Here is a 21,403-nt window from a genome sequence, read left to right as displayed (position 1 = left end):
TACTCGCCCTCGCGTCGTTCAGTGAGACTTTCCTTCATTTTCTGAACACACATCTGAGAGATTTCTGTCCCTCCATTGTAAGCCGCTCAAGCTCAGGCCCAGGAATAGGGATCGACCGATATGGATTTTTTAGTGCCGATACCGATTTTTTTTCATCAGCCTTAGCCGATGACCGATACGGGCTGCCGATTTTCTTGGGCCGATATTTGGAGCCGATACTGCTTTTGCTCACTCAATTTAAATCATAAAAATGACACGATGATGATAACAAATGTTACAAGTCTCAATTTAAAAAAGGAACATTTATTGAACTTAAAAAAAACAAAACTATATTTGACAAATAGTAAAAACATGTGAGGTAGAACAAGTAAAAAAAAGTTCAGTGCTGAAAATACTGAAAATAAATATTTAAGCATGAATAAAATAATTACACTATTGCACACAGAAGCAACAAGCAAGCAGCATAATAAACGTCTGTCTTTGCTATGCAGCCATGAACTGCGCTCTCCATGATGACATGGAGGAAGGATTAATTTATTTCCTGCCCTTTACGAATACATATATTTATGGAGATGAGAAATAAAAACCCGCCCTGTCCAGCTATGATCAGCTGTTCGGCCGAGTTTTCGATGTTGTCGTATTATTCCACCACGCTTGCGGCATTCTGAAAAGTTGAGATGTTTTTATCTCGATGCGGCGCGGACGCGCTTGGAAAAACGAGCGCTTCCATTATGAGCGCGCATACCGCGCGCCTACATTTGAAATAACGAACTTGAGCGCGCAAAAGACGCGATATGTAAACAGGCCCTAAAAAATGTATTTGTTTTCATCTCACCACGGCATAGGAGCGCCTGGACAAACGAGCGCGCTGCATCGCATGCGTGTCGCAACCGCGTCGCTTCTTTTATGAGCACACGTCCAAACCTCAGCCAGGTGGTCTCTGAATAAAACTCCCACAAATATCACGGAACAACATCGGCATTATTTAATCCTATGACCAGTGTTCGTAACAGCTGCCGTATGCATATGGATAGCCTCAAACTTAGCTATTTGCAGCTCCCTAAATACAATGACAAGCAGTTTTATAGGCATTCACGTTTTCCATTTGGACCCACAAACTTGCTTAGCTATAGTTGCACGCACATATAGAGCAACGTGTTTCCACTTTCAAAGTGTATTTCAGCTAAGTCAAACAGTTAAAAAGATGCTTTGGAAGTTTAAAACTAACCGTTGTCTTGAAGAGGCTTCCAGCACTCTGCTAGTGTGGGAGGGACAGTGCATGGGCTGCACGTGAACTGCAGCGTCTCCAGCAACACAGAGCCGCCTGTGGACGCCTGTCTGTAAATAATGCGGGAAAAAACTATCGGCGAACGGAGCAGCCGCGCGTATTGGCCGATGCCGATACACGTAAAACCCGCAAATATCGTCCGACCGATATATCGGAACGCAGTCGACAATTACTGAACCACTTTATTCACAGAATATTAATATCCGTACTATTCACGCATCTACGTCTGCTCTCGCGTCGTCAACACGACATACCTGTGTCATGATGCGCTCATGAACGTGTGTTGGAGATTAATATTCTGTAAATAAGGTGGTAAATTATGAGGACAGATGTATCTCAGATTTCGTCAAAAATGTCTTCATTTGTGTTCAGAAGATGAGCGAAGGTCTCACAGGTTTGAAGCGACACGAGGGCAAGTAATTACTGACAGAATGATCATTTATGGATGAACTATCCCTTTAAAACAGTGTCTCTCATTTCTGTCTTTTTCTGTTGTGTTTATTTGCCCTATAGCTTGTGATTAGACTTTTTGTTCTTATTTTATCACCGTTTGAGAATGTTTTACTGTGCATTATTTAGGCAAGTGTTAGTTTTGTAACAACCTTATTGCCAGCAGAAATAACATCATATCTTAAAATAACATTATTTTGGTTCTTTGAGCTCTTAGATGGGGGATCATGCATGATTACAGCAAGCCTCAGTCGTCTGTTTCTCTGCAGCGATCAGTGACGTGTGTGTGTGTGTGTGTGTGCAGCTCATAGTGGTGTGCATCAGGAGTGGAGAGTTCGAGAAGGCCGAGGAGATCCTGCACAGGCACTTCAGCGCAGCCGCAGACTCAGCAGGGAAGGTGAGGGCCACTCCTAACACTACAGTAGTTCATTCAATCACACAATATCCTATAGGCTGTGCGATTATTGCCAAAAAAATAAATGGAAGCGTTTGGGTAGCAATATTCAATTTGAAATGCGATATGTAAAATGTATTTCTGTATTTAAATGTACATTTTTACGTTTGGTTGCACAAAATTCAATTATATAATTTACATTTGCCATTTCATACACTACTTTTAATATGTAAATTGAATTCATATTTTAATGTTTTATAAGTTGTATAATTAAAATGAAAATGTATTACAGAAATAATTAGATATGTTGAACATGTTCAAGCAAAAACTGAAACATAATGATGATTTAGATGTTATTTCTCTTCGTTGCCCTGACACTCACAGTTAAGACACTTACGATTGCATTTCCATTAAATGTCCCACAATGAATGTAGCAAAATTGTGATCCTGTCTGACTCATGCCGTTCACTTTTCATATAATCAACATGCATGAAATAAAAAAGTAACTCTATAAAACATGAATATGAAACTAAATGTGTTTTCTTGAATGGCTCAGCACACGTATAGTGGCCTACAGTACAGAGGAATGTGGCGCCGGAGCGGGATTATAGGATGAGCATGTGGGGGAGAGCTGCGATTTTCGAATGATAATCGGGTAATTCCCAGCGATCATTGAATATTGTGTGTGTGTGTGTGTGTGTGTGTGTGCAGAAGAAGCTGCTGGCGAGCCTGATCCAGCGGAGGCGCTCGTCTCACTCAGTTCTGCAGCTGATCTCGTACAGCGACTTCAAGCAGGACATGCTGGAGTTCATCGAGCGGCTGTACCGTGTCCCTGAGCCCTTCCTCACGCAGGTCTGACTCCTCACCTTCATCACACCTTCACCTTCTCAATCTGCACAAGCTCTTTCAGCTGGAAACCACGGCACCACACTCACACAGTAGTGCGATATATACTATATCTCTGAGATAATATCCTGAATGTTGTTTTAGCGATTTGACACTATCAAGTGTGTCCCTCACTTCACAAAATCTCACGCATACACTACGTGATGTAGTCTAGTTCTAGGCTTAGTTTATTAAAATGCGTTTATAATGCCCTCAATATTTAAGATAATGGGAAAATACCTCTGTATGTCTTTTATATTTATATAATTTAATATAGTTAAGCAATATCACACAAAGATGGCCGTTTTTTTCTCCAAATATCAGCACAGTTTATACCACAGTTCAATAAACAAGAAGTTAATAAGTGACTTATATTGTAGACACAGTATTGCCTGTTCTTGCTCCTTTTCATTAATGAAAATAGTTCAGACTGTTGCTGATTTCATTTGATTGTTAACAGGCCAATTGTGTCTTATTATTCTAGTAGAATTTGATTTCATGTAAGAATTTGACCAAAAAAAAGATGCATGCATTTAATTAGGTTAAAAATGGCTTTATTAAGGAAAAAAATGCCCTTTAAAAAATTAATCTGATTGGAAAAGATGATTTCTGTCACTCCTGCAAACTGACCACCATACAGAATATGAGGAATATCAAACACGCGAGGAGTCGGCTGTCCACGGCAGACCTGATCCTGCAAAGCTCCCAACACACAATAAAAGCACTCAGCAAAATATTGTATCATTATCGAAAATATCGAGATATCATTTTGGTCAAAATCACACACCCAGGCTTGAAGTGTACCGGACCTCTAGACGTTGTGTGTGTGTGTTCTGCAGATGCTGAAGCGCACTGGACATCTCCGCCCGAGCGCTGAGCCGACGACATCATCGTCGTCGTCATCATCACGGGGGGGGCGGAGCTCCACGCAGAAGCCCAGGGCAGCAGCAGCAGAGGATCATGGGTACTGACACACACTGCACCTCAACATTAGGACCGTTAACTGAAATAAAATGAGTTCAAGCTCAATTACAAAAAAAAAAAAACTTTTTAGTTTGAATTACTGAAAAGTTTCCGTAGACACCATGAAAACCAATTTATGAAAAAAACCCCACTAAAATTAAAAGACGTTTATTAAAATGTATTGCACAGCTTTTTAACGGAGTAACAAGAGATACATATGACAGAACAAGATGGGTTATTAATAATCTTTGAGTGCGTATTATACTTCATTACGTTGGTGTGAAATAAACAGTTATGGAAATGTAGAAATTAAATAAAGTGTAGTGCTAAATATGGTAAAAACAAACTACTATTTGTATTTGAGCGGCTCTAAATGTGTGCAGTGCTGTTATATTACAGAAGACATGCGATGGATAGCTATAGAAAGAACAGTGAAAGTAACAGGCTCAATTAAACATGAAAATGACGTAAGGAAACTTCTATTTGCTAAACAGATTAAGCCAACTAATTGATTCATATTCATCTGGAAACTAAAGTTACTAAAACCGGAATAAAAATAAATAAAATCTAAGTAGAAATATTTAAAAAGAACATATAACAAAAATAAAGTATTAGTTCACTTCAGAATTGACTCAGCTCCACTTCAAACAAGATATCCATGTCTGTCTTTCTTCAGTGGAAAAGAAATAAAGGTTTATTTAAAGTCGACCTGAAATCAAAATTGACCCCATTTACTTTGTTAGCGCATATTACTAGTCTTGTGGTGAACAATTAATCCGTGCAAGTTAATACTCAGAAAACAATAGTTTGCCGTGGTAATCTTTAATCAAAGTCTGAACAGTTGCTTCCGGTTTGAAATGGCGTTCCTTCTCTGATGATGTCAGTTTGACGGCTTGGGTTGAAAACGCTGAACCACTCCCCTCAAACCGTTAGTCTGCTATGAGCAGAGATGGAGAGGAGGAGCGCTAAAGTAAAACCCTGCCCTCTGTTCAATATTCCCTTTCACTTGCAACTTCCGGTTCATGCAGACTTTTAAGGAAAGCATTCCAGGATTGTTCTCCATATAGGGACTTCAATGTGGTCCTGCGGGTTGAAGGTCCACATTTCGGTGCAGCTTCAAAGTCTCGAAATGATCCAGCCGAGGAATAAGAGTCTGAGCTAGACAAACCATCCACTATTTTATAACAAAAATCAACATTTATATACTTTATAACCACAAATGCTCGTCTTGCACGTCCTCGATTTCACGCATTACATAATCAGGTTGAAAGGTCACGTATGTTCACGTGAAGTCACTATATGGAGAACAATCCTGCAATGTTTTCCTTAAAAAAAAAACGTAATTTCTTTTCGACTGAAGAAAGACAGACATGAACATCTTGGATGACGTGGCGGAGAGTAAATGATCAGGAAACGTTACTTCTGAAGTGAGCTTCACCTGTAATACAGTGAAGTGGCACATACACCTGTCTGACGAGAGCTGTGTGTGTGTGTGTCAGCGGCGTGTGGTGTGTGAGTCTGCAGAGTGTGCGTCAGGTGTACGGCGAGCTGAGCGAGGAGTGTGGCGTGAGTGTGCCGTTCTCTCGGCTGCTGGAGGAGGTGGAGCTGGAGGCGAAGCAGCAGAGCCGAGAGACACCCGGTGCCGAGCTCAACCTGGCTCTGTCCGAGACGCCCATGGAGCCGCCGGAGAGCGTGAGTGACCGCGAGCCGGTGGAGAGGGTGATCGACCGCGAGCCGGTGGAGAGCGCGAGCGACCGCGAGCCGGTGGAGAGGGTGATCGACCGCGAGCCGCGCGTTACGTTACACCGTTACACTGGCATGACCATATCACGCCTGGTCACGGAGGACGACAGCCAGCCTAGCGAAGACGACTCTCAGGACAACATCACGCAGATCAGCGGCTGCTCAGCCCTGCAGACGTCCCCTCAGAGGTCACTGACACGAGTGCTCACACCAGCGATAGCGGCCGCACTAGTGTCCTAGTTATCGCTGTAGTCATCGTCATAGTGTTGGAGTTATCCTTCTCTGAAGGCAAACTGTGTTTTCCAGGCTCGTCATTCGCAGTGATCCAGAGTCGGAGGATCTTGAGGTTCAGACTGTCAGACGATCATCCACAGACAACCAGTGTGATAACAGGTTAAATATAGACTTTTACTATAGTTGTTATAGTTATCATTATAGTTATCGCTTAAGATATCATTATAGCTATCATTACCGTTATCGTTATAGTCATCGTCAAGTGTTATAGTTGTTGTTTTAGCTATCATTAAAGTTATCGCTAAAGTTAACATTATAGTCATCGTCAAGTATTATAGTTGTCATTATAGTTATTGTTATAGTCATCGTCATATGTTGTAGTTATCATTATAGTTGTCATTATAGCTATCATTATAGTTATCGCTAAAGTTATCGTTCTAGCTATCATTACCGTTATCGTTATAGTCATCGTCAAGTGTTATAGTTGTTGTTTTAGCTATCATTAAAGTTATCGCTAAAGTTCTCGTTATAGTCATCGTCAAGTGTTATAGTTGTTGTTTTAGCTATCATTAAAGTTATCGCTAAAGTTATCATTATAGTCATCGTCAAGTATTATAGTTGTCATTATAGCTATCATTATAGTTATCGCTAAAGTTATCGTTATAGCTATCATTACCGTTATCGTTATAGTCATCGTCAAGTGTTATAGTTGTTGTTTTAGCTATCATTAAAGTTATCGCTAAAGTTATCGTTATAGTCATCGTCATAGTGTTGTAGTTGTCATTTTATATTGTAGTTATTGCTATAGTCCCAGTGTTATAGTTATTGCTATAGCTATCATTATAGTTATCGCTAAAGTTAGTATTATATTTATCAGTTTTGAACGCTTCTCTAAAGGCAAACTGTGTTTTCCAGGCTCATCATTCGCAGTGATCCAGAGTCGGATGATCTTGAGGTTCAGACTGTCAGACGATCATCCACAGACAAGCAGTGTGATAACAGGTTAAATATAGACTTTTACTATAGTTGTTATAGTTATCATTATAGTTATCGCTAAAGTTATCATTATAGCTATCATTACCGTTATCGTTATAGTCATCGTCAAGTGTTATAGTTGTTGTTTTAGCTATCATTAAAGTTATCGCTAAAGTTATCGTTATAGTCATCGTCAAGTATTACAGTTGTCATTATAGTTATCGTTATAGTCATCGTCATAGTGTTGTAGTTGTCATTATAGCTATCATTATAGTTATCGCGAAAGTTATCGTTATAGCTATCATTACCGTTATCGTTATAGTCATCGTCAAGTGTTATAGTTGTTGTTTTAGCTATCATTAAAGTTATCGTTATAGTCATCGTCAAGTGTTATAGTTGTTGTTTTAGCTATCATTAAAGTTATCGCTATAGTCATCGTCAAGTATTATAGTTGTCATTATAGTTATTGTTATAGTCATCGTCATATGTTGTAGTTATCATTATAGTTGTCATTATAGCTATCATTATAGTTATCGCTAAAGTTATCGTTATAGCTATCATTACCGTTATCGTTATAGTCATCGTCAAGTGTTATAGTTGTTGTTTTAGCTATCATTAAAGTTATCGCTAAAGTTCTCGTTATAGTCATCGTCAAGTGTTATAGTTGTTGTTTTAGCTATCATTAAAGTTATCGCTAAAGTTATCATTATAGTCATCGTCAAGTATTATAGTTGTCATTATAGCTATCATTATAGTTATCGCTAAAGTTATCATTATAACTATCATTACCGTTATCGTTATAGTCATCGTCAAGTGTTATAGTTGTTGTTTTAGCTATCATTAAAGTTATCGCTAAAGTTATCGTTATAGTCATCGTCATAGTGTTGTAGTTGTCATTTTATATTATAGTTATTGCTATAGTCCCAGTGTTATAGTTATTGCTATAGCTATCATTATAGTTATCGCTAAAGTTAGTATTATATTTATCAGTTTTGAACGCTTCTCTAAAGGCAAACTGTGTTTTCCAGGCTCATCATTCGCAGTGATCCAGAGTCGGATGATCTTGAGGTTCAGACTGTCAGACGATCATCCACAGACAAGCAGTGTGATAACAGGTTAAATATAGACTTTTACTATAGTTGTTATAGTTATCATTATAGTTATCGCTAAAGTTATCATTATAGCTATCATTACCGTTATCGTTATAGTCATCGTCAAGTGTTATAGTTGTTGTTTTAGCTATCGCTAAAGTTATCGTTATAGTCATCGTCAAGTATTACAGTTGTCATTATAGTTATCGTTATAGTCATCGTCATAGTGTTGTAGTTGTCATTATAGCTATCATTATAGTTATCGCGAAAGTTATCGTTATAGCTATCATTACCGTTATCGTTATAGTCATCGTCAAGTGTTATAGTTGTTGTTTTAGCTATCATTAAAGGGTCATTTCACCCATTTGAACATTGTTTTTTATTTAAAGTGGGTCATATATGTAGTCGAAATGTAAAATAATTTTTGAATTTGGTGCCTTCGTGACCGAGAAAAGACAAAAAATAACTTCAGAACGCATTTGTATGAAAGACAACAACTCCCACAATGCACCACATTGCACAGCTCCGCAAGCCACTCCCACTAATCCAGAAAGCGCATATCTGCCTATAAGAGAAATCACTCTTCCGTCTACAAGGCTAGCTACTACCAGAGCTTGAAATTCATTTCACATTCACACAAAATGTCTAGTTAGTTGGCGAACTCATATAGTGCATTACTCCTCGTTTGTATTTCTTTCGAAAAGGTGAATTATTGCATGGTACCTGGATGTTCAGTCAGAACATATGCGGTGCGAAACTAGGATAGTTCTCAACACAAACGTCCGTGTCCTCGTCTGATTCAGAGATTTCGTCCAGGAGAAATTGTCATCGTTGAAATTCTTTGCCGCAGACGGACTCTATCTCTGTGTTCGTAGCGGTTCGTAGCTGCATAGTGAGATCACCGGCGCCACCAGTCCGCCCTAACTCGAGCCAGTCCGGGCTCCTCGTCCGCGGCAGGCAGGTCTTCTGCCTCGGCTGCTCTTCGCTATAATGCGGCTTGTAAAGGTAGCCACAAACACCTGATTCAAGCATCAGACTTCCGAAATCCTCTTCTTCTATATCATATTGAGCACTCTCCTCCGCTATTGTCATAACTTTACATCTGTCTCCACAGCGCCTGTTAGCTTAGCTTCAAACAAGATGGAGGATATTGCTTTCAGTTTCAGAGAGTAAAGTCCCACCCACTGATCTGTAATAGGTCTGTAGCGTGAGCGCGCCCCACCCTGGGAAAGATGAGAAACTAGTGTCTGTAGTCTTAACAGAAATCCCCCCCTCTAACACTTCCTCCTACAATGACGCAAAATGACGATTTTTGCGTCATTGTAGGAGGAAGTGTAAGAGGTAAATAACAGATTTCTCCCGTCTCAGGGGAAAATGAGAGAGTGTTGCACGACCATTCAATAGTATGACTGGGTTTCTAACAATGCAAAGCTTAATGCAAATGGGTGAAGTGTCCCTTTAAAGTTATCGCTAAAGTTATCGTTATAGTCATCGTCATGTGTTATAGTTGTTGTTTTAGCTATCATTAAAGTTATCGCTAAAGTTATCGTTATAGTCATCGTCAAGTATTATAGTTGTCATTATAGCTATCATTATAGTTATCGCTAAAGTTATCGTTATAGCTATCATTACCGTTATCGTTATAGTCATCGTCAAGTGTTATAGTTGTTGTTTTAGCTATCATTAAAGTTATCGCTAAAGTTATCGTTATAGTCATCGTCATAGTGTTGTAGTTGTCATTTTATATTATAGTTATTGCTATAGTCCCAGTGTTATAGTTATTGCTATAGCTATCATTATAGTTATCGCTAAAGTTAGTATTATATTTATCAGTTTTGAACGCTTCTCTAAAGGCAAACTGTGTTTTCCAGGCTCGTCATTCGCAGTGATCCAGAGTCGGATGATCTTGAGGTTCAGACTGTCAGACGATCATCCACAGACAAGCAGTGTGATAACAGGTTAAATATAGACTTTTACTATAGTTGTTATAGTTATCATTATAGTTATCGCTAAAGTTATCATTATAGCTATCATTACCGTTATCGTTATAGTCAACGTCAAGTGTTATAGTTGTTGTTTTAGCTATCATTAAAGTTATCGCTAAAGTTATCGTTATAGTCATCGTCAAGTATTACAGTTGTCATTATAGTTATCGTTATAGTCATCGTCATAGTGTTGTAGTTGTCATTATAGCTATCATTATAGTTATCGCGAAAGTTATCGTTATAGCTATCATTACCGTTATCGTTATAGTCATCGTCAAGTGTTATAGTTGTTGTTTTAGCTATCATTAAAGTTATCGCTAAAGTTATCGTTATAGTCATCGTCAAGTGTTATAGTTGTTGTTTTAGCTATCATTAAAGTTATCGCTAAAGTTATCGTTATAGTCATCGTCAAGTGTTATAGTTGTTGTTTTAGCTATCATTAAAGTTATCGCTAAAGTTATCGTTATAGTCATCGTCAAGTATTATAGTTGTCATTATAGCTATCATTATAGTTATCGCTAAAGTTATCGTTATAGCTATCATTACCGTTATCGTTATAGTCATCGTCAAGTGTTATAGTTGTTGTTTTAGCTATCATTAAAGTTATCGCTAAAGTTATCGTTATAGTCATCATCATAGTGTTGTAGTTGTCATTTTATATTGTAGTTATTGCTATAGTCCCAGTGTTATAGTTATTGCTATAGCTATCATTATAGTTATCGCTAAAGTTAGTATTATATTTATCAGTTTTGAACGCTTCTCTAAAGGCAAACTGTGTTTTCCAGGCTCATCATTCGCAGTGATCCAGAGTCGGATGATCTTGAGGTTCAGACTGTCAGACGATCATCCACAGACAACCAGTGTGATAACAGGTTAAATATAGACTTTTACTATAGTTGTTATAGTTATCATTATAGTTATCGCTAAAGTTATCATTATAGCTATCATTACCGTTATCGTTATAGTCATCGTCAAGTGTTATAGTTGTTGTTTTAGATATCATTAAAGTTATCGCTAAAGTTATCGTTATAGTCATCATCATAGTGTTGTAGTTGTCATTTTATATTGTAGTTATTGCTATAGTCCCAGTGTTATAGTTATTGCTATAGCTATCATTATAGTTATCGCTAAAGTTAGTATTATATTTATCAGTTTTGAACGCTTCTCTAAAGGCAAACTGTGTTTTCCAGGCTCATCATTCGCAGTGATCCAGAGTCAGATGATCTTGAGGTTCAGACTGTCAGACGATCATCCACAGACAACCAGTGTGATAACAGGTTAAATATAGACTTTTAATTAGCATTGCTTTAGATCGCTGTATGATTAAAATCATGTTGTCCTGTAATATTAGCTGACTGTAGTGTGTGTGTGTGTGTGTGTGTGTCAGTGAATCCGCGAGTGTGTCGAAGGTGTGTTCAGCAGTCAGTGTAATCAGTCACTTAAGAAAATATTAATAATAATAATAATAAAAGTTTAAAAAAAAAGTTTTAACTGACAGGAGTGTACTGGAAAATGTTACATTTGGCAGGGGTCGAACAGTCATGAAAGCCCTGAAGAAGTTTTGGGGGGGAAATAAACTTAGGAAATTTGGAAATGTGTTACACAAATGTCTTTATAATAGAATACATGTTTAATTGATAAAATCGTAGACTTTCATGGAACATACGCCATGAGTCTTTGCCTCAAATATATATATATGTGTGTATATGAACCCTGATTTATATGCTTACGTTCTGACAGTGTTGTAACACACATTATCATTCACACTGTATCAGATGATGAATGTGCATGTCATTGATTATTCAGCACAAAAGTGTTCTTGTTCATGTATTATGTCCAGTAGCTGACTGTAGTGTGTGTGTGTGTGTAGCAGTGGTGACTCGCGCTCGACTCCTGCGCGTCCCAGTGTTCCTCCGTCTGTCAGGCGCTCGGGCAAGAAAACACACAACAGCCGCAGGTGTGAACATGTTGCATCATCACACACTCACTGATACACTGCTATCGGACAAACATGATCCCACTGGACGGTTTTTCTGTGATATCCCATAATGTGCATGTGAACAGCTGATGTGATGCAGTGTGTGTGTGTGTGTGTGTGTGTGTGTGTGTGTGTGTGTGTGTGTGTGTTCTCCTTAGGGTGGTTGCGTCCAGTGATGAGGAGTGTGAGGATCCTCCGTCTGATAGACACACAGCCGGACAGGAGCCGCATCACAGCAGGTGCCTTCAGAACACACACACACACACACACACACACACACACACGACGCGCGCGCACACACACACACACACACACACACACACTATCACGCACACATTCACACACTCTCTCACACACACACACACACACACACTCTCTCTCACATACACTCTCTCACACACACTTCACATTCACATCATCATCAGCCTAAACACACTCAGTCACTCACACACACACACACGACACGCGCGCACATACACACACACACACACACACACACACACACACACACACACACACACACACACACACACACACACACACTATCAATCACACATTCACACACTCTCTCTCACACACACACACACACACACACTTTCATAGCTGTCCATCGTTTCCGATGATGACGCTTGCTTCGGGGTTAGGGAGGGGATCAACGACATTGCCGTTGGTGCCACTTCTCGTGGGCGTTGAGGCCGATCCTTGAGCCGCACACTCGTCTGCAGATGGAGCAGGGGAAACCGAAGGACAGAGGAGCCCCAGCTGCCCTCTGGTGTCTTTGTCTGCGTCTCTCGGCTCTCCGCTGTTGGTCTTTGTCGTGGATTTGTGAAACTACTCGGGCACAGGTAACCTGCCAGGCTGATCTGTCCTGTGCCAGAGCTTCAAGCTGCATGGGATTGATGTTGGAATGCTTTAAAAGTCCCTTGGTGTAGTCCTTATAGCGCTTCTTTTGTCCACCAGCTGCTCGTTTGGCGCCTTGTAGTTGGCCATAGAGGACTTGGCGAGGCAAGCGGTGGTCCGGCATACGGATGGTATGCCCTATCCATCGTAGGTGTTTCTTAGCCACAGCGGCTTCCATGCAGATAGAATTGGTGCTCTGTAGGATTTCCGCATGTTGGACTCGGTCCATCCAGGAGAGGCCGAGGATCTTCTGGAGGCAGCGGATGTGGAAGGATTGCAAGAGTGGGATGTGTCGGCTGTATGGAGTCCATGTTTCCGCCCCATAAAGCAGGGTGGAGACACACACAGCATTATAAACAGCAACCTTGGTGCTGACCCTCAGGTTTCGGTTTTCAAAAACCCTACTACGAAGGCGACCGAATGATGAAGAGGCTTTTTTGATACGGGTGTGTATCTCCATATCAAGGGAGCAGCAAGAGGACAAAGTTGAACCGAGGTAGGTGAACTGATCTACATTTTTAAGTGGGATGCCGTTTATATGGAAGCTGGGGGGTGAAGAGGTTTGAGAGAAGATTTGGGAAATAACTTCAGTTTTTTTAATGTTAACCTGAAGACCAAAGAATTGGTAGAGACTGGTTATTGTGTTGAGGGCGTGCTGCATGGATTCAGGACTATGTGCTAGAATCGCGCAGTCATCAGCATATTGTAGTTCAGCTATGCAGCAGGATTTGGTCTTTGTGTAGGCCTGCAACCTCCGGATGTTAAAGAGGCTTCCATCTAGGCGGTATTCAACAAGAACACCATCCTTGTGTCCTAAAGCACAATGAAAAAGGTGAGTGACGGCAGAGAGAAGGAGGTTGAAAAGGACTGGAGCCAAGACACAGCCCTGCTTCACCCCAACATTTACATTAAAGAACTCTGACTGAAGTTCTCCTGTGGTGACTCTAGCTTGCATCCCATTGTGCAGCTGCTGTAGAATGGTGAGGAACTTGGGTGGTACCCCAAGTTTGGAAAGTTGTTTCCAGAGCATCTCACGGTTGATAGTGTCAAATGCATTACTGAGGTCAATGAAGGCTATGTGGAGGTCTGTGCGCTGCTCTCTGCTTTTTTCTAGCAACAGCCTTAAGACAAAAATCATGTCAGTGGTGGATCTAGTCTTCCGGAAGCCACATTGAGTTTCCGGGAGTGCAGCTTCTGAGATGTACTTAACTAGCCTATTGAGCATGATTTTTGCCAGAACTTTCCCTGCGATGGAGAGGAGGGAGATTCCACGGCTGTTGCCACACACGGCTCTGTCCCCTTTTTGTTTATAGATGACCACAATATCGGCATCCTTCCAGTCTTGTGGGAGGGTCTCACATTCCCAGATGTGACAGATGAGGAGGTGCAGGCGGCGTGTAAGGAGATACCCTCCATGTTTGAAGACCTCTGCCGGAATGCCATCAGGTCCAGCACTTTTATTGTTTTTAAGACTCGCAATGGCTTGGCGTGTCTCCAAGAACTGAGGGGGATTGTTGAGGTGTGTGACTGGTGATAGGTCGGGGATGTTATCCAAGATAGAAATGTCAACAGGGTTATTGAGGTTGAGGAGAGTCTCAAAATGGTTTGCCCAGCGGGTGAGGATCTCATGGCGGTCCTTGAGGAGAGTCGAGCCATCAGCTGAACGAACTGGAGCAATCGCTCTCTTCCTGGGGCCGTAGAGAGTTTTGATGGCATCATAGAAGCCCTGCGAGTTGTTGCAGTCTGCCATGCGCTGTATCTCTTCTGCCTTTTTCACCCACCAAGTGTCCTCCATGATCCGGAGGGCACGCTGGGTTGCAGATCTCGCTGCATTAAAGGTGGCTTTCAAGGTAGGAGATCCAGGGCAGGACAGGAGAGCTTTATGGGCATCATGTTTTATTTTGAGGAGTGTCTGTATCTCAGCCGAATTGCTGTCAAACCAGTCCTGGTTATGTTTCCTCGACTGGCCCAATGCCTCTGGGGGGAGCGTGGGGGGAGCAAGGGGGAAGCAAGAAGCTTGCACATAGGTAAGGATTAAGGTGAAGGTGCAGGTGTGCATTCCACACTCCCACCATCTTGGCTCCTTTCAGAAGGATCTCCGGTGGCATGAGAGAACCCATGACGACCTTCGTCTGATAGGAGTTGCAGGGGGCTGCCGGTAGCCCGGTCTGTTGGGTTCCGCCTATGCCTGTCCCCAAAGGCAGATTTGTCATCAGGGTTTACTCCCCTAGCCACTGTACTGTAAGGCCCGTGAAATTGGTCCAATTGCCGGTTCACCAATAACACAGGGAAGGTTATCACGTGCTCTGTCCTTACCCATGCAAAGCATTTGGTTGGTTAAATTTACAATACATTTAGTTATGTATTTTCTCGTTAATTCATCTGACTCCATAAATGAAAGGTTTTAATGATAATGTAACATTTTAATGTTTCAGATATCAGAAATTAATTCCACAATCAATTCAAATATCTAGAACATGGTTATACATTGGTTACACCAAAGAATCTTACCCAGCTTGTACCTGAGATAGGGAGAGAGAGAGAGAGAGAGAGAGAGAGAGAGAGAGAGAGAGAGAGAGAGAGAGAGAGAGAGAGAGAGAGAGAGAGAGAGAGAGAGAGAGAGAGAGAGAGAGAGAGAGAGAGAGAGAGAGAGAGAGAGAGAGAGAGAGAGAGAGAGAGAGAGAGAGAGAGAGAGAGAGAGAGAGAGAGAGAGAGAGAGAGAGAGAGAGAGAGAGAGAGAGAGAGAGAGAGAGAGAGAGAGAGAGAGAGAGAGAGAGAGAGAGAGAGAGAGAGAGAGAGAGAGAGAGAGAGAGAGAGAGAGAGAGAGAGAGAGAGAGAGAGAGAGAGAGAGAGAGAGAGAGAGAGAGAGCGAGCGAGCGAGCGAGCTACCACCTATTCCGTTTCTCACCAGCCAAGTCCCAGAGCCCCGATAGCGCAAGCACACCTTCCTTTATACTGTTTGCCCAGGTGACATGGGGGATGGGAAAGACCACCCTCAAATGGCTTAACCAGTTTTCTCTAAACTTCTCTAAACCTTATTACCTTTTATTTTATCTATCTGGATATGAGATATCTGTACCACTCACTTTGAGACCTTTCAAATGACACCAAAAACATACCAGTCAATCATAAACATTTACATTAAACTATGTTCTTTTGTGAGTTCTTTGTTGTTTCTGGGAGGAAGTCAGGCTGTATGGGGAGGTCGAATGCTAATTAGCCAGCAAGGCCCTTTTGTCTCAGATCAGGGCCCCAACCAGTATTTTCAGTCTTACAGATCCCTCCTTGATCCCGTGGGTCAAATTCTGATGAACACTTACGGGGTCACAGTAAGACGTTTGTTATAATCCTTGAAGATGTAGCACAAAAATTGTCTTTGCAATGTTGGCATCTGTAGAAGCTCAGTGGGCTGTGTTCACCAGCAGAACACCTGTTCTCACCAGTGTTTCGCTTTAGTCCAGCAGGTGGACGAATGAGTTCAGGTTCTCTTCCTGTAATCCTGTGACATGAGCAAACTTCATAGAGCCAATCTGGACCTTTAGTGACTTGTTCAGTTGACGTGTCATTCCTTCATGGAGAAACTTCCGCTTCCCTGGCACCTTCTTCACGATGATGATCTGACCCTTCTTGACCAACCCGGTCACCTCCAGCGGTACGGTGGTCTGGGCAGACCTCAGTGGATGAAGGGGTTCTCCTTTGATCCACACTGCTTTGTGTGAGACACCTGAAAAGCATCTTAAATGTCCGCTTCACGATTGAGCACATATGAACTTACAGTCGTAAGGAAATGCATAGGAATGCATAGTGCAATAAAGCAAAATCATGTCATGTTCCATGTAAAATACCATGTTCATGTCAGCAAATGTGAGTGGTACATTTGGTCTCATTAATTACCTGATTTTAATAACCATGCCAATAGTACTCCTACAGAGGGTCAAGGAAGGACAAAGGAAGATCCTACAAGCTCTTACCCTATTTCTAGAAACATTTAAATAAATGTCATTCTAACAAAACAACCAGTGCTGGGTTAAAGAGTGTCAGCTAAATTTTGGTGTAACCAAACACAAAGATTCAATTGAATTGATGTCCAAAAACATTGTTGCAAGTAAATTGGACAATATACAAATAAGCAGAAATCAAAATAAGTTTCAGAAAATTAAAATTAAAATAAGTTTCAGAAATGTTTTTCTGAATTACTCAAAGGGATAAGCAGAAATCAAAATAAGTTTCAGAAAATTAAAATCAAAATAAGTTTCAGAAATTACAATCAAAATCAGAATTGTAGCAAGAGGTCGGTGTAAACCAATCAATGGTTTTGTGTGAGAGTGTTTTTTAGAATGTCAGAGTGTGTTTTTGTCTGTGAGAGTGTTTGTGTGTGTGTGTGTGTGTGTGTGTGTGTGTGTGTGTGTGTGTGTGTGTGTGTGTGTGTGTGTGTGTGTGTGTCTGTGAGAGAGTGTGTATTGATCTGGCTAAGTCACAGTCGATGACAGAGTTGAATTGTAAATTTTTGTAATTGATTGAAGCGGTCTCACTTCAAATTTATCCATTTTAATTATGTTTCTGTTATTAGTGGTAAGTTGAGAAATCAGGGGCCCTCTGACCTTCCAACTCCCACCAACAATCATAGAGTTTGAAATTTAATGGCAGGTCTGCCTTAGAATTTGTCTTGATTTGTGACTGTAGCCATTCAGTTGTCCATGTGTTGCATTAGTTGGCAGTTTGTTGTGAATAGCGTATGCTATTCTCTGTGTCTCTGTTAGACCATGATCATGGGATCAGCTTTACCATCCTCTGTGTGTGAAGCTATCTGGATCTTTTTGTGTGAAGATGACACATCTTCTTATTATGTGTAGTGTTCATTTGTGAGGGTATAGTGATGGAGGTGTGTGTTCAGTCAGTGTTCATGTGTAGGAGATGGGTGGAAAATAATCTATAACAATTGTGTTGCAAATTTAGTTCCAGTTCTAAACTGGGAGGCCATATTTACGTAGTGTTGTACTATTGTGAGTGTGAATGGCCTCTTGAAGTGTCTTTTCACCCATCTCCCGAGGTTATGTTCTAACAATTCCGCTGTCCTGGCCTTGATCCAGGTGGGGTCCGGCCCATCCTGGCTAACGTCCTTCGAGGAATTTGCAGAAGTAAACCTGAGACAGAAAACAGAGGAGAGCGAACCACAGACAGATAATTCCAATATTTCAAAAGCATTAAATTCAGACGTGTGGAATTATTTTACTTGTTCCATTATCATGTCAATTGCAATTTTAATTCCAGATGTCACATGAAACCGAGTTTCATTGACCAAGTCTGAATTGTTGCTGTTGTCTCAGTGTGTACACCTGAAGCTGCTTTTCCAGTTCAGCCTTCAGTCTGCTGCATGTGCAATGCTCATTGCTTTCTCTCATTACAGCCAGATCTCTGAGTTGTCTGGTTAGCATTTGCGGTTTATGGTGTCGTTTACACATTTTAGTTAGTGCAGATATTTTTTGACCTGCAAAAAACTGTGGTACTTTTTAGCATTTCACACCCTCCTTGTAAATTTACTTCTCTGATTAATTAGATTTTAGTTGTTGCACAATTTTGGTTTGCTATTACCTGTGCCACACAATTCTAGCCGTGTACCGCCCCTTTTTGGCACTGGGTAGCACACAAATGAAATTCTGTTTCAGAAATTCCATTTTAGTGACGAAAGTCACCCTTCTCCAATTATTGTCCTGCTCGGCGAGTGTAATATAATGTTTATTATAATTCAAGTTATAATATAATTATAAGATCTACATTCGCTGTTTCTCTTATTTCTTTTCTAGGTTTCAAATACATTTTCTTCTCATTTAGTCTTTTAAATGGCCATTTTAACGTTTGGTTATTCTATTTACTCTCACTATATATTTTTCCGTTTATAGACAAGGAAGACTATATTGCTCCGAGTTCCTTACCCAGGTCTCCGACACAAGTGGCCAGTCCCGAAGATCAGGAGCAGAGGCAGTTGGCTAATTCTCTAGGATTTTGCCGAACACGCACAACAATCAAAGAGACTTTTTCATAGCCCCCTTGGGTGCCCTTCAAGATCTTAATTCAATTGTTTTACTTTAGTAGGTTTTGGCTCTGAATTAATCAAGCCTGTACATTTATCTAAAGTAACATTAAATTAGAACAGAAGACATCGGAACACATCCACCCACCCAAGTCGCCAGCAAAACTCCCTGATATCAGTTGTTAACCGTCGTTAACCTCTGACGCAGCTTGTGGCAATATACGAATCCGTTAATCTATTTTGGAAAAAACAAATCTCAGAGTAATTCAGAATACATTCAAACATAACAATATTTAGTTCTCTGAAGCCTTAAATATAAAAAGATTTTTGTTTCAAGATTAATGAGATGCATTCGTTTCTGATTTTCCGATTTCTTTGTCTTGTGATTTACATTGTAGCCACATGGCAATCCTATGCTCCTGTTAGGAGACAAACAAATTCAACAAACACACTTGATATTTAATCCAGTTTACCCAGGATACATGGCCTAGAATACAACATCTACAACCTTTTACCTAAGTGTTCCAAATACACTCACAGCAAAGCAATAGAATACAACATCTATATCACCTTTGCTTAAGTGTTTCAAATACACTTACAGTAAAGCAATCCTGTGTTTTTAAAGAATAAATTCAACTAGCCTATGTGCACATTTTCATAGCACAAACAACTATAAAGTGTGTTCTAGCACAATGTGTTAAGCACAATTACAAATTTGAAAATCCAAACAGAATATGCATCACTTAATTAATCCCATCGTGTTAGCATTTAGCATTAGCCTTAAATGCAGCATGGCTTTAGCATTTAGCTTTAGCCTTGAGCATCTTGAAAGCAACATGGACAATAGCATTTAGCGTTAGCCTTGATTGCAGCATGGCTTTAGCATTAGCCTTGAGTGTTTTGTAAACAGCATGGACAGTAGCGTTTAGCGTTATCCTTGATTGCAGCATGGCTTTAGCATTTAGCATTAGCCCTTGAGTGTTTTGAAAACAAAATGGACAATCGCATTTAGCATTATCCTTGATATTTGAGTTTTAGCCTGTAAATTATATCATCTTGTTTTCCCAAAATTTTCTTTCCATAAACAATGCATCGGTCTGCCTTTTTATTTATAAAATCACGTGTTTTCCGATCGTTTACAAACTTAGACTTGTCTTTCTGTTGTTTGCTCATTGTCATCAAGTGTTGCTAGTGTTTAAACAAAGCCAACACAACAATGGCCAGAAAACATGCGGCTGATTTTTAAAACTTTTAGGCTTTACATTTTCAGCTCTTCATCGAGTTATTAATTATTTTGAAGATGTTATTCTCACTTTAGGTTTCATTTCTTGTTGCTTAGGCAAAACAAGGAGATCTTTAAAATCGAATCATTCTTCATCTGGCTGCCACATCAAACATTTCTTGAACATTTCTAAAATGCAAAGAAAATTGACTTACCACAACCGCAGAAGAAAGAGAAGATGTTCAAGACTCTTGTTGATATTAAAGTCCCAATACTTGCCGGAAAGGACGTTTCTCGTGAATCTGTTTTGATCTGTTTTGAGATCGCGTCGAGGGCACCATTTTGTAAGGCCCGTGAAATTGGTCCAATTGCCGGTTCACCAATAACACAGGGAAGGTTATCACGTGCTCTGTCCTTACCCATGCAAAGCATTTGGTTGGTTAAATTTACAATACATTTAGTTATGTATTCTCTCGTTAATTCATCTGACTCCATAAATGAAAGGTTTTAATGATAATGTAACATTTTAATGTTTCAGATATCAGAAATTAATTCCACAATCAATTCAAATATCTAGAACATGGTTATACATTGGTTACACCAAAGAATCTTACCCAGCTTGTACCTGAGATAGGGAGAGAGAAAGAGAAAGAAAGAAAGAAAGAGAGAGAGAGAGAGAGAGAGAGAGAGAGAGCTACCACCTATTCCGTTTCTCACCAGCCAAGTCCCAGAGCCCCGATAGCGCAAGCACACCTTCCTTTATACTGTTTGCCCAGGTGACATGGGGGATGGGAAAGACCACCCTCAAATGGCTTAACCAGTTTTCTCTTAACCGCCAGCAGCCATGTCACCCTGTAGCCCAACACTGGTTGCCCACTGAAGCTAAGCAGGGCTGAGCCTGGTTAGTACCTGGATGGGAGACTCCTGAGAAAAACCAGGTTGCTGCTGGAAGAGGTGTTAGTGAGGCCAGCAGGGTGTGCTCAACCTGTGGTCTGTGTGGGGTCCTAACGCCCCAGTAAAGTGATGGGGACACTATACTGCCAAAAGAGCACCGTCCTTCGGATGAGACGTAAAACCGAGGTCCTGACACTCTGTGGTCATTAAAAATCCCAGGATGTCTTTCGAAAGAGTAGGGGTGTAACCCCGGCATCCTGGCCAAATTTGCCCAGTGGCCTCTGCCCATCATGGCCTCCTAATCATCCCCATATACTGATTGGCTTCATCACTGTCTCCTCTCCACCAGTAAGCTGGTGTGTGGTGGGCG

At 40.7% G+C, this 21,403-nt stretch overlaps 1 protein-coding gene across 2 annotated transcripts in view; it reads left to right on the top strand.

The window, feature by feature from the left end:
• The window catches only part of terfa (telomeric repeat binding factor a), a 28,070-nt gene that overhangs the window by 1,399 nt on the left and 5,268 nt on the right, over positions 1-21,403 (top strand). The window contains exons 4-15 of one of the 2 annotated variants that reach the window (XM_081364059.1): positions 2,043-2,135; positions 2,844-2,984; positions 3,857-3,981; positions 5,480-5,911; positions 6,030-6,116; positions 6,873-6,959; positions 7,961-8,047; positions 9,895-9,981; positions 10,794-10,880; positions 11,199-11,285; positions 11,879-11,965; positions 12,145-12,225. In XM_081364059.1, coding sequence (XP_081220185.1) covers positions 2,043-2,135; positions 2,844-2,984; positions 3,857-3,981; positions 5,480-5,911; positions 6,030-6,116; positions 6,873-6,959; positions 7,961-8,047; positions 9,895-9,981; positions 10,794-10,880; positions 11,199-11,285; positions 11,879-11,965; positions 12,145-12,225 — 1,481 coding nt within the window. The remainder of the gene's footprint in view (positions 1-2,042; positions 2,136-2,843; positions 2,985-3,856; positions 3,982-5,479; positions 5,912-6,029; positions 6,117-6,872; positions 6,960-7,960; positions 8,048-9,894; positions 9,982-10,793; positions 10,881-11,198; positions 11,286-11,878; positions 11,966-12,144; positions 12,226-21,403) is intronic. The other variant, XM_081364060.1, reaches the window with a different exon arrangement.

The sequence above is a fragment of the Scardinius erythrophthalmus genome (genome assembly GCF_964197995.2).
Source record: "Scardinius erythrophthalmus genome assembly, chromosome: 4".
NCBI lineage: Eukaryota > Metazoa > Chordata > Actinopteri > Cypriniformes > Leuciscidae > Scardinius > Scardinius erythrophthalmus.
Note: the sequence above shows the minus strand (reverse complement) of the source record. Positions and strands in the feature narration are given on the sequence as shown.